General features: G+C 47.4%; 1 protein-coding gene across 1 annotated transcript; it reads right to left on the bottom strand.

The window, feature by feature from the left end:
• Positions 1-823: 823 nt before the first annotated feature.
• On the bottom strand, positions 824-7,806 carry LOC129734597 (heat shock factor protein 5-like). Its single transcript, XM_055698237.1, has 3 exons — positions 7,692-7,806; positions 4,531-5,049; positions 824-1,717 (listed from the first exon to the last, which is right to left on the bottom strand). Exons 2-3 carry the CDS (start codon positions 5,038-5,040, stop codon positions 1,508-1,510), a joined length of 720 nt encoding a protein of 239 aa, XP_055554212.1. The 5' UTR covers positions 5,041-5,049; positions 7,692-7,806; the 3' UTR covers positions 824-1,507.
• Positions 7,807-12,146: the final 4,340 nt, after the last annotated feature.

Raw genomic sequence — 12,146 nt, 5'->3', positions numbered from 1 at the left:
ATGATTTTACGCTTAAGATTTAACCAATCAGTGTGTAATATGTAGAAGGTAGAAACATATATAATTGTAAGAAAATCACTAATAAACGGACAAATTGCTTGCATCAAGCTGCGTCCCGTCTCTTCATTCGCCGCAGTCAATTAATTACCAAGCAGACTCCAGCTGCTTAGAGTGCTTTCTCCTGTGTCTGGGAACACAGATCCTTGCGTCTTCTACTTCATGAGAAAGAAATGTCTCCTGTGATGGAAACTGAGCTTTTGAAATTGATGTATCGGTGTTGCAGAATGGATGAAAGAGAACGGCCACGGTTCCATAGAAGGACTGTGTGATACAGCTTTTGACATAAGTCTGGAGTGAACCAAGCTAGGTCGCAGCGAGAAATTACCAGGCTTGCTAAAAATGGAAAATTACCAGGCTTGCTAAAAATGGAAAATTACCAGGCTTGCTAAAAATGGAAAATTACCAGGCTTGCTAAAAATGGAAAATTACCAGGCTTGCTAAAAATGGAAAATTACCAGGCTTGCTAATAAGGGAAGAGAGATAAGGTCATGCTGACCTTGTGCCTAATGTTGTAAATAACTTTGAGGAATTCGCGTAGACAAGAGAGGAAAAAAAAATATATGTAGTTAGCTATCCGCAGAAACCGCAAATAGGAGGACGGATGAAAGTGTAACCCTTTAGAGCTTAGCCAATCAGCAGATGATTTGTAGGCATAATTAACTGGAACTGTATATAAGACATAATCGCGCCATAATAAATCGAAGCTTGCTTTATCACTCATATTGAGTCGGCTGCTTGCTTCCCCTCGCTCGTCGCATATCGGCTCCTTCCACCCCATCCCTGAAGGACCAGGCGTGTCCGAGGAGCAGGCCAACACAACCGTTGAGATGTTTCAAGCCCTGTTATCAGACCCACAGGAGGTTGTGTTCCCCCTGGGTAACGCCAGGGATGCTTGACTGGCCTGCGGGCTGGAATAACGCTGCTTCTGTTGGTGCAGGCAAAACGCTGAGGTGGCCAGGTTACAGGAGTGGTGCGGCAAGCTGATGAACGAGCTGTCTGAGAAGTCAGAGGTGCTGCGGCAAGAGGAGCAGCTGAGGAAGAGCTGGGAGATGAAAGTGGCGGCCTTGGAGAGGCAGATGGAGCAGCTGCAGGTCAGGCAAGTGCCTGCAAACCTGCTCCCCTCAGGGAGATGGGGCGGGTGGCTGAATTGTGTGGGATCCGTGGGGTTGGCCATGGGGAGAGCTCGGGGGGGAGATGAACGTCTGCATTTGGAAAGCGAGCTGCCTGGCGGACCTCTTCATCGCCTCCTGCCCCCTGTCAGTTTGTCACATGCAACGAACTCTTCTTGCACATCCCTGGCAAAGCCCAGGGGGCACACTGCCCTGGTGGGAGCCGTTCTCGCTAGAGGTTGTACAAGTTTAATATTTTAACTGAAGGAACAATGAGGTACTTACACGGCAGACAACAACTAAATTCTTCTACTCTCCCCTTTCTGTAATAGTTAGTTTCAGAGTAGCTGTCGCCGTAATCTCTGAGAAAATGTAGAATCTTTCTTACCGAGAGAGTTGCCTGTGTCTGAACCGCGTCTTTTCCTGGAGAAAGATTTTACAGATGAATCTGTCTGTCCTACAGATTCATTCACAGGCTCAGCTCCTGAAGTGAATTGCCTCTCTTCTGTCTCCGCTGTCCTGGATTCACTTTTAACACTAGTATTCTCCTTAAAAAAACACACAACACAACAACAAAAGAAATAAGACCAAAGATCACTCAATGTTATCTTGTAATAAAACTAATGTAAAACCAATAAAACAAAATAAAAGCTATTCTTCTCCAAAAGGGCATCCAACAGGTGTTGAACACTGCCTAGACAGTTGACATAGTAAGCGTTTTTAACTCAGAATTAAGGTTGCTAAATTGAAACAACCTCTTGCAAATTATCATATTAAGCAAAATATGAGATCAGAAAACTAGAATACACAAAGAGGTGCCCATTAAAGGCCAAAGCCTGTAAAAGTCTAGGACAGAAATTCACTGAGGCTGAGAGGGCAACACTGGATCTGAACTGTTGAACGTACTAACTCTTTTCATGTAAAGAACTGCTCTTTAATTTGCTGTCTTTTAGGAAATCGGGAAAGCAGAATAAAGCAGGTTTCTACTAAACTGTTACTTCTATGAGGAAGAGAGTTCAAGGCTCAGTGCTGGTCACAAGAGTAATTAAATGCTGGGAAATACCTGAACGAAACAGAAAACAAAACAGCAAACATCTTTGTGTCACTGTAAAAATGTTCTCTTCATTTCAGAAGAGGATGTACTAGAAAAAGTTGAGAACAATTCCAACGCTAACCAGAGGTGCAGAGCAGCTGCCACGCAGAGGAAGCTACAGCAGGGCTGTACAGTCAGGAAAGGCGACTACTGAGGCGGCTGTGATAAGCGATGCGGAAAGTCACAAGTGACATGCAGTAAGCAGCCAGGGATGACAGCTGAATGTCCCTTCTGAGACGGAAATGGGGAAGCATCACATGAAACTACTAACAGCCACGCACAAAAGGAAGCTCTTCGTGCAGGAATAGCCCGTGAGCAAAGTACCAGCCTGGTCAAAAGGTCCCGTATGCTAAAACCGACGGTTTCAAGGGCTGACTTCAGTCCACAGAGCAGAAACCCAAGATGAAGTACACAGCATCATCGCAAGTCCTCGGGCTGAAAGTAGCTGGAAAGTATAAGCAGGAATGCCCTGTTCTGTTTGCGGGCCTTGTTCTTGCTCTTCCCTACACATCAGATTACAGCTGTTGTTTTGAGACTTGACGCTGGGCAAGACAAACCTTTGATCTGACCCAGCAGAGCTGTTCTGATGCTCTTGTACGAACACTGGAGGAATTTGCTCCCCCTCTGCTCGTATAGAGAGGAACAGAGCGGTCTCTGCGCACGCCCACTATTCTGTCACAAGCTTGCTCTAAAACACATGGTACCAACAGCCGCTGAAAGCCTGAGTGCTTCCAGACTCAGGGATGAGGAAGAAAACTGTGCTGGAGCCTGATGTGAGGAGTACAGGCACAGAAGCCTCCTCTGGAGAGTTCTGCACCATAGCATGACCCCAGGTTCTGGACAAGCAAGGGGTTAAGTTAACCTTCCCTCTCCGAGTTTGGGAGGAGGAGACTAGTTAAAGAGTAGTTCTAACAGAAAGAGGGAATCTGTCAAACAAAACGCTGAACAGTCCCTGAATTGCTTTTCAATTGCTCAAAAAATGAGGCCAGTTATTTAACCAGTTACAGTCCAGGACCAACATCAGGATTCTCACAAATATACAAAACCTCCCTCCCAAACAACTACGTGGTTCATGCGCTTAATTCCCCCAGTTCTTGACAAGGAGGTTCGGGTCACGGACTCCAAAGGCCTTCAACAAGGGACAACCTATCATTCTAAAAATGCAATTCAAAAAAATCTCGAAACTGACAATGTTTAAAGTGCGGACAACGCTTAATATAATGAGTGGGCACCAATTAAGGAGTGCTGCCAACTCTATGCACTAGCACAGGGATGTGCTCTTCCCTACACAGTACGGAGCAGAACAGTCTAGTCTAGGCTTGAGCTATGCAGAGGCTTGATCAGAATACACAGCCCTTTCTAGAAAGATACCCAAGAGGAAGATGACTAATCTTTATAACACTGTCTGAAAGCAACAATGGGAGGTTTGCACCAGCTGATGATTTCCGATCTAGAAACTTCAGTGAAGGCGTCAAGCTACCGATAGAGCAATAAAACAGTAGCCTCAATGCATACACAAAAATGAGATTTTGAGTGCCTACATGCAAGGTAGGTCTCATGCAGCAGAAACAGATGCAGTCAATCTCCTGAGCTTACCTTGTTTTCAAAATAAGACCAAAAAAAGCGCAGAGCATGCATTTGCTGCCTTAACAGAGTAACATCTAGAATGCCCCTCACTCCTCATGAGACTTACAACTTTACATACCGGGAAGACCAGCTACAGGTAGACTGAAGTACAATTACAACTTGTTGTACACCACAAGGTATAAGCCAATGAAGATGCTTTATACCAGTCAAATGTCAATAAACTATACTTTCCACTGAAAACAGAACTTAACAACTATTTACCAGAAACAATCTAACCGTTTATCTAAATTTAAGCAAAAATCTGCCTCCAGTGGCAATTCTCAAAATACTCTTCTTTGTTGGAGATTAAAGATGGTATGTTACAACCTAAAAAAGCATCCACTTCATCACCACGAATACACCTGCACTACGCATGTTTCCCATGCAAATGAACACCCTAACTTGGCCAACAGGCTGACACATGTCATGCTCATTAACATGGGATACTTTTTCATTCCGTCTTCTTTTTTATATCTTGCTTTACCAAGCAAACCCTTCACTGTCCATTAAAAGCTTAATTAAAGAAGCCTTCGGTTCTTAAGCAGGCAACAATATTGAAAAGCTATCGGTCCAGACCCTAGCATTACTTTCAAATATAGTTAGCTCAAGAAAGATGTTGGTTTACCTCCCTTTACCCCTTACCTGCTCTGGACTGAACAATTCTTCCTGAAAAATCATGAGGGAGAACTCAGCTGCGCGGTGATGTGGTTCTTTGCTCCGTTCTTCATCTGCTTCCTGTGTGGTCAGAAGTTCTTGTAGTATTTTAGCAGCAGCAGCAGTTTCTATAGACAGAGTGGTATCGGCAGCACAAAGAATGTCAGAAGGCTGCAATGGAGACAAATCCAGTGCTCCATCTGCTGCCACCAGAAATGACGTGTCTGAAGTTACAGGAGTGAGACGTTCCAGCTGGCTTTCCTCAGTTGAAGAAGGTGCGTAACTATTAACAGGCAGTGCCTGATTTCCATTAAGCTCCAGGATTGAATTCTGGCTCTCTACAGGTGCCACTCCCACCTTTTCAGCTTTGCATGATGAATGCACCTCAGCGGCAACCTGAAACATGGCTTCAAGACTGACTTCTGCCTTCTTGTTTTCTTCAGATGTATTACATAGCCAGTCAGACGGCATCAGTTCAGCTTCATAAGATGACTGCATTGGAGGATTCTGGAAAAAACAAAATACAGTGAACTTTTGTATAAAAAATTACCATGACAGGATGTGTATTGATTCTGTTTATCCATTTATCCAAAAGCTTGAAAGATTGTCTGTTATTCTCAGTTAAAATAGCAAGTTTAACCAGAAGAAAAAAAAAACAACTGCTACTTTGTCTTGGTTTTCATTAACCACCTCACTCTTGGCACGCTTCCTTTCTTCTATTCATGGTCTATCCTGGAGAGAAGGTTACTTACCAGGAGCTGGTGTATGCCTGCAGATGCATTGTCTGCACACCCTTTGCACCGCAGGTGTTAAATATACCCAAGCATTCAAATCAGAGACTTCTGGTCTTAGTAGGACCTGTGGGGGTACAGTAGAACCACCCTCTTCACGTGCCACATACGTAATAGAAAATGAGAGAGAAAATCCACCCGCCTTCAGTTCCTTCTGAAACTCAAGCATTCCTGTTGTTGTAGTATAAATAAATCAGTATAAACCACAACATTTTTAAGCAAAAGAAAAAGGTCCATATGCTGTAAATGTGCATATGGACAACACAACTTGAGGAACTCACCGCTTCTTAACCAATAATACCATTTTCCTCCTCAAGTGATTGTCCATAGGCACACCTACACAAGGGGTGCCCCCCAGGGATGCCCCAGTCCCAGGAGGAGTGGGAGTTCAAATACCGATGACAGCAAATACTGTAAAACTGCCCTGCCTGTCACAGCCTCACATCTGGACTCTCCTGTCATGACAGGGTCCCACAAAGGCACAACTCAAAGTCTGCATCAATCTGCATAAAAACCCGACAGAATTTCAGGTCAGAAACCCTTCTTGTAGAACCTACAGAGACTGCTTTTGCCATCACAGATCAGGTCTGAACACTACTAAAATTTTTCACTGTAATGACATGACAGGATGACAGGACACAATCAGCAATCCAGTGATGATTTTTTAGTAGAATTCATATATATCAAATAACCTTTAAAACAGAACAAAGACAATGAAAGAGTTTTTCAAAAGCAGCAAGTCCCACCCAAGTGAAATAATAGATGACATTTTAACAGCCAGTGTCTGTACTGCTACTTCTTCCGGAGGTGACTCTGTCAAAGGACACTAGAAGGGTCATTTCTTCTGACAAATACAAGTCATACAATGATGTTGAACAGAAACTCAGGTCTATTTAAAATACAGCCTTCTTTTGGAAGAGATCCAGTATGAAGGATTAGTCCTTAGTGCCTGACTATCCTTAGACCTTCTAGCTGAGGTCATGGTTAATGAAAAGCTACTTCCAGAGACGAGTAAATTAGAGAACAGGAAGCTACAGGATCACCTACTAGGAAAGCCGTATCAGATCAAATGCCAGTGAAGGACTTGGCCTCTCCCTGATGGAGATACCACAAAGAGATGAGATCCCGTCTTCTGGGTGTGTGAAGGCAAGTCCTGGCGGGGATTCGTGTAGATGTGCCAGTTTGTAGATAGCCACAAACTGTGGAGGGTGGGGGGAAACGGAGGGGGAAATAAAACCTGGAATTTGAGAAATTTCGGTTAAGCTAAATCTTTTCATTAAAGGCTAAGCCACCTTTATGTTTTTATGAGATAGGTTCAAACACTATTCCTCTCATTTGATTTTTTTTTCAGTTCTATTTTTTTAAAATGTTAACAAGGTGTTTCATTTCTGTTGCACTGCTTGTTTACTGTCGTAAGTAGTCAGGATTTTAAGATCTGGGTTACCAAACCGTCCAGGAATAAGATCATCCCTGCCAAAAACCAACCAACCAACCCACCCACCCACCCATACTGAGTCTGGTAAACCAGTGAGACTGGTTTATTTTGTAATCAAGTGATTAAGTGAGACTGACAATCGTGGCAGAAATAATTTAGAAAAAAGAAAGGAGCCAAGACTTTTGTACTTTCTAGTTTTCAGTGCATAAAAAAATACAACATAAAGAAGCTAGGCAAGAAAAAAAAATTAAGATACAAAAATAGTATGAGCAGAATGAAATATTCTACACCAGGTGTCCTCAAACTACGGCCCGTGGGCCGGATATGGCCCCCCGGGGTCCTCAATCCGCCCCCCCCGTATTTACAGAAGCCCCACACCACCACCACCCTGCCGGGGGTTGGGGGGGGAAACCAAGCAGCCGCAGCTGACTGCCGGCCACCTAATCCACGCACCGGCCCCCTGTTTAGAAAGTTTGAGGACCCCTGTTCTGCGCAATACGTTTGACTGATCTTTAAGGTTTAAAACCTTAACCTGGAAAAACATGAGACCAAGGCCTAGGATACTACTTCTTAACAAGGTCTCAGCGCTTTAATACCATTGTACAAGTTTTGCTTAATTGAAAAAACAAAAATGAAAGTTAGCCTCACACCGACTAGTTTTGGACAAATGTTTTTCTCCTCGCCCTTTCACCTCAACAGAAAGGCTATCCAGAAAATCACCAGGGGACACGCAAAATCTGGAGGAAGGACACGAATACCAAACAGAAACTCCTTTTGCTTTAAAGGTCCATCTTCCTTCTAGACTGGACACTTTCTAATTCTCACTTGAGATACACACATGGCAGAGTATTGTAGAAAAATATTTGAAAGTCTCACTTTAAAATCCATTTTTGAAAAGCAAATGCAGAACTTTTTTTCCATACCTGTTGGATAGCAGGCTTGTGAGTACGGCACTGAAGATGCAGAGCTGCTACAATTTGCAATGGATGCGGCAACGCTTTGAGTCCCTTGCTGAAGTGGCGGAAGAGAAGCCACAGGCTGGAGCGTGTACATGGCTCCCGTTGGAAGCGTCTGGAGTACCGGAAAGGCAGCCCCTTTATCTGGAAAAGCTGGGGAAGCCCCTTGCCCTGGCAGCAACCCAAGTGGTCCCTGCTGGATCCAAGTGGAAGGGACTGGAGTCGGATCTAATCTTTGTGCCGGTGAAGTGCTGGGGGCTCGGCACGAGGTTGCCGTGTAGGAGTAAGGAGAGAAAACACCTTGACCGTAAAGTTGATGAAACTGTCCTCCAGTCAGCAGTCCTGCAGTGGGTACAAAATAAAGCGAAACAAGTGTTAAGGAAAGGAGTTTTCACAGGCAAAGAAAGGCAATATGAGGAGCCAAGGCTCTACAACATGATTTGGGAAGACTGCCTTTGCTCCAGCATACTTAACCCAGAAAGGAGACTGTACTCTTAGACCCGAGCATGCAGGAACTGCTGTGTGGCACACGAGTGAAGCGCCAACACAGAGGTGTCTGCGTAGCATTCAATCTCCTTCAACTGGCAGTAACGAGTTACCCATATTTAGAAATGTGCCATACATCGGAAAGTGTAGTAACTTACTAAAGCAAACAAAAGCAATTTTGAAAGTACTGTGTCTTAAATCAGACAATACATTTTAAAAAAGGGACATCATAAAGCAAGATTTTACCAAACTCCTCTACTGACAGCTCACAAACAGCTAAGGGAAGGGCAATGTCAAAATCCTCCAAAGGACTTTGCAAGTACTTTATGACAAGTCATTTATTTGGTCAAGAAAAAAAATTCAAAGCCAATTTTTTCGCAGTCAGCTCAACTAGTTCAGTGCAGACTAAAATATCCCAGACTTTGCCATTTTGTTATTTCCTAGATAGTCCTTTCATTCTTCTCTATTATTTTACAGTTTCCTCTCTCAGACAGTTACTGTTTCATGAAATGGTATTTGCTTTTATACCATGACAGCCCAATTTCTGTTTTGGTGGCTTTCTTGAAACACTGACAGTAACACCCCGAACGCCTGTGCTCATTGATTTCTCTAAGAACTACTGCACTTGTGACTCCCCTGCAGGATTGCATTTAGCCATGAGAATTACGAGTTTCAGGATGGTTCACGTCAATAGGGTTGATCTAGAAGCCAGGCTTTCTCAGACCTGTAGTTTCCAATTCTCACTCAAAAGGATTTTTTTTAAAAATAGCCTCACATTTACCTCTGGCACTCCTCTGATGAAAGCTAATTCAAGAAATCAGTAACATACAGTCATTATTCTGCAAGTTCACATTTAACCATTAAGAATCACTAAATAAATACCAGCTGACCCTGAAAATTTGCTAAGACTTAACGTATAGGACTGTTTATTCCCTGTTCAGTACTTTCACCATTTATAAACAGAGAAGGAACAGGGGTATGAAAATCCTTTTGTTTATATTTTACCTTTGGATAGGGACATGAAGACTATCTAGTTCTAACACGTAAACAAGACACCACAGGATGCCAAGTTACCCACCTCCCGTTGCCGTACAGGAATTGCTCCTGAATGTTTAACACAGCGTTACATGCTGCAAGACACTGGGAACAGACTGACGCTTTGCAAACACAAGTATCTCTTATCTATCAAATCACCTCACATTTACAGCAAAGACGTGTCCCTAAATAGTCAGTACAGAGCGCAACAGTGCATCGTCAGCCTGTCAGAACTTGACCGCATAGAAACCCCAATGTTTTCCTTGTTCTGTCTTTCTAGAAAACGAGACTCCTAGAGCAAAAACTCTGAAACTGCAGAGGACAAAAAATGAACATCTCTTTCTAATAATTTCCTTTACCAGTGGTCTGCATTACATCAGACAAACCACATGTCATTGAAGTCTGCAATGACTCATCTTAGCCTTAACAACGTTCACATCAAATCATTAATTTAAATGCTTCCTAGCCTCCCTACCGAAATAAGTTCCATCCCTTCTCCGATGCTTCATTTTGTTGTCTTGGCATTGCACGTGCAGTTCCACACACATCACGGAAAACACCACTTGAATTAGATGACAGTTCCTACCCTGACACAGTAACCAAGAGCATGGTGATACCCTACTCTGCTCTAAATGCCAGCCGGTGCTGCAGAGAGCAGTACCGTCAGCTGCTTCTCCCCTTCTCCTGGTCGCACAGTCCTGCCGCTCCTCCTACACCGCGCCTTACAGCTCTGCACCCATGGGGTGCATCACCCGGGTCCAAGAGCCAGCCACAAAAAGGCTGTTAAAGTCTTCTCCGATCGTTGCGCTGAACCAACACGTTGCTGTATCAGCTGCAAGGAAGATGACAGTTAACACGCCACCAAAGGAATGGGAAGCAGGAGTGCTCTTCTGGCAGCAGCCCACAGTTAGAGCAGCCCAAGAGCACTGCAAAGCGAGATATTCACATCTGCCTTACACAGCGCCAGCTACAAAGCTTTCGGGCTGATACAAAATCTGTGGAATAATCCTGAGGGCTCAGACTTGTCTTGGGAAAACTCAGATCCTCTCAAAGAGCGTTAGAAAGAAAGAAAACATGCTCTAGGGCTTTTCAGCAGTATTATTTTCTAATTAGCTCTCACCTACTCATGCAATCCGTTTTAAAAACTATGTAGCTTGTGAATTCTCTTTCAGGAGACAACTGACAAAAATCTTACTACCAGGCCTTGCCTCCTTTGCACAAAACTAACAGGATGCTCTAGTGATCACTTCACATGACTCACTGTCTCGCACACATTTAATGACAGCTTATTAAGCACCCCTACTGATGGGCATCCTTACCGACGGGCAGGAAGCAGTAACGTTCACCTGGTAGAGCTGTGCCAGCTCCACAGAGATCGGGCAAGGGTGTTCTTAGTGTAGTACGCAATGGAGACTGTACTATAGTCTACAGGCAGCCTGAAATACACGTGAACCATGCTACTCATGCTTACTGGCAGCAGATCTACCTGCATAAACGACAACAGCTTCCCTACACCAGGTGAACTGAGATGCCACCGGCAAGGACAGGTAACCCTTCTCCCTCAGGGGAGTGCTGATTTTCAAATCCCATGCCGGCGCCCAGCAGCTCGCACTCACAGCGCGGCTGGTTGATGACCAGCCCCCGGCCGGAGGCATCCCAGCGAACGGAGCGGCAGCGCGGGCTGTTGACCAGCCGCCGCAGCCTGGCGGGGAAGGTGTCGGCACTGACGGGGCCGGGCTGCTGCGACGCGTCCGTGTCGGTAGGTGGCACCAACGCCGCGCTCAACCGCCGCCCCGCTCCTCCGCTTCCCCCGCGGCCCCCGGCCCTCAGCCCCGCCGCGGCGCTGGTCCGCGCAGCGCCCCGGTCCCTCGGCACGGCACGGCCGCCCCCGGCCACCCCCGCCTCAGCCCCGCCGCCCCCCTCAGCTCGCCGGTGCCCTCAGCCCCGCCGGTGCCCTCAGCTCCCCGGTGCCCTCAGCTCCCCGGTGCCCCCCTCAGCTCCCCGGTGCCCTCAGCCCCCCCTCAGCCCCGCCATCCCCCTCACTCCCCCCGTCCATTCAGCTCCCCAAGTCCCCTCAGCCGGGCCATGTCCCTCAGCCCCCACCATGTCCCGCAGCCATCCCGCTCCGCCCCGCCGGTCCCCTCACCCCGCCGGCCCTTCAGCTCCGCTGCCACCAGCATCTCCCGTAGCTTCCGTGAGCGACCGGGCGGCTGAGGCCCGGGGCCGAAAGTCGCCGCTCGGGGCGGCCCCGCCGCCAGCCCGGAGCCGTCCCGGCGGCAGCCTGGAGGTCCTTGAACCACGGCGCGGGCGGGCGCCGGGCCGTGGAAAGCGGCTGCAGGCGGGGCAGAGCGGGGAGCACGCGTTCCGCAGCCCCGCGCCCCGCCATGGCTGCCCGCCGCACCGGGACCGCGCGCGGGAAAGGGGGCGGGGCCGCAGGGCCACGTGACACAAATCGAATCCCAGGGAGCGGCGATCTCGGGAGGGGCGGGGCGATCTCGGGAGGGGAGGGGCGGTCTCGGGAGGGGAGGGGCGATCTCGGGAGGGGAGGGGCGGTCTCGGGAGGGGAGGGGCGATCTTGGGAGGGGAGGGGCGATCTCGGGAGGGGCGGGGCGATCTCGGGAGGGGCGGGGCGGGGGCGGGTTCTGCTGAGCAGCCGGACCTTGCCGGGCCGCTGTGCTGCCGCGGGGTGCGGGCGGCGGGGACGGAGGGGACAGAGCGGGGCGCGGGCGGCGGGGGCTGGGGAGCTGCTCCATGTGCCGGGGGCACCCCGGGCTGGTGCTTACCCTGCCGGGAGGAATGCAGCCGGCAGAGCAGGTGTTGCAAAGTGTCGGCTTAAAAACCACTGGCAGTTCACAAAAGGAAAAGCAAATTTGTAAGGAGCGCAGAGGAACGCGGAACAAA

Source organism: Falco cherrug, chromosome W (assembly GCF_023634085.1).
Source record: "Falco cherrug isolate bFalChe1 chromosome W, bFalChe1.pri, whole genome shotgun sequence".
Classification (NCBI taxonomy): Eukaryota; Metazoa; Chordata; class Aves; order Falconiformes; family Falconidae; genus Falco; species Falco cherrug.
The sequence above is the reverse complement of the archived record's forward strand: the minus strand, read 5'-3'. Positions and strand labels throughout refer to the sequence as shown.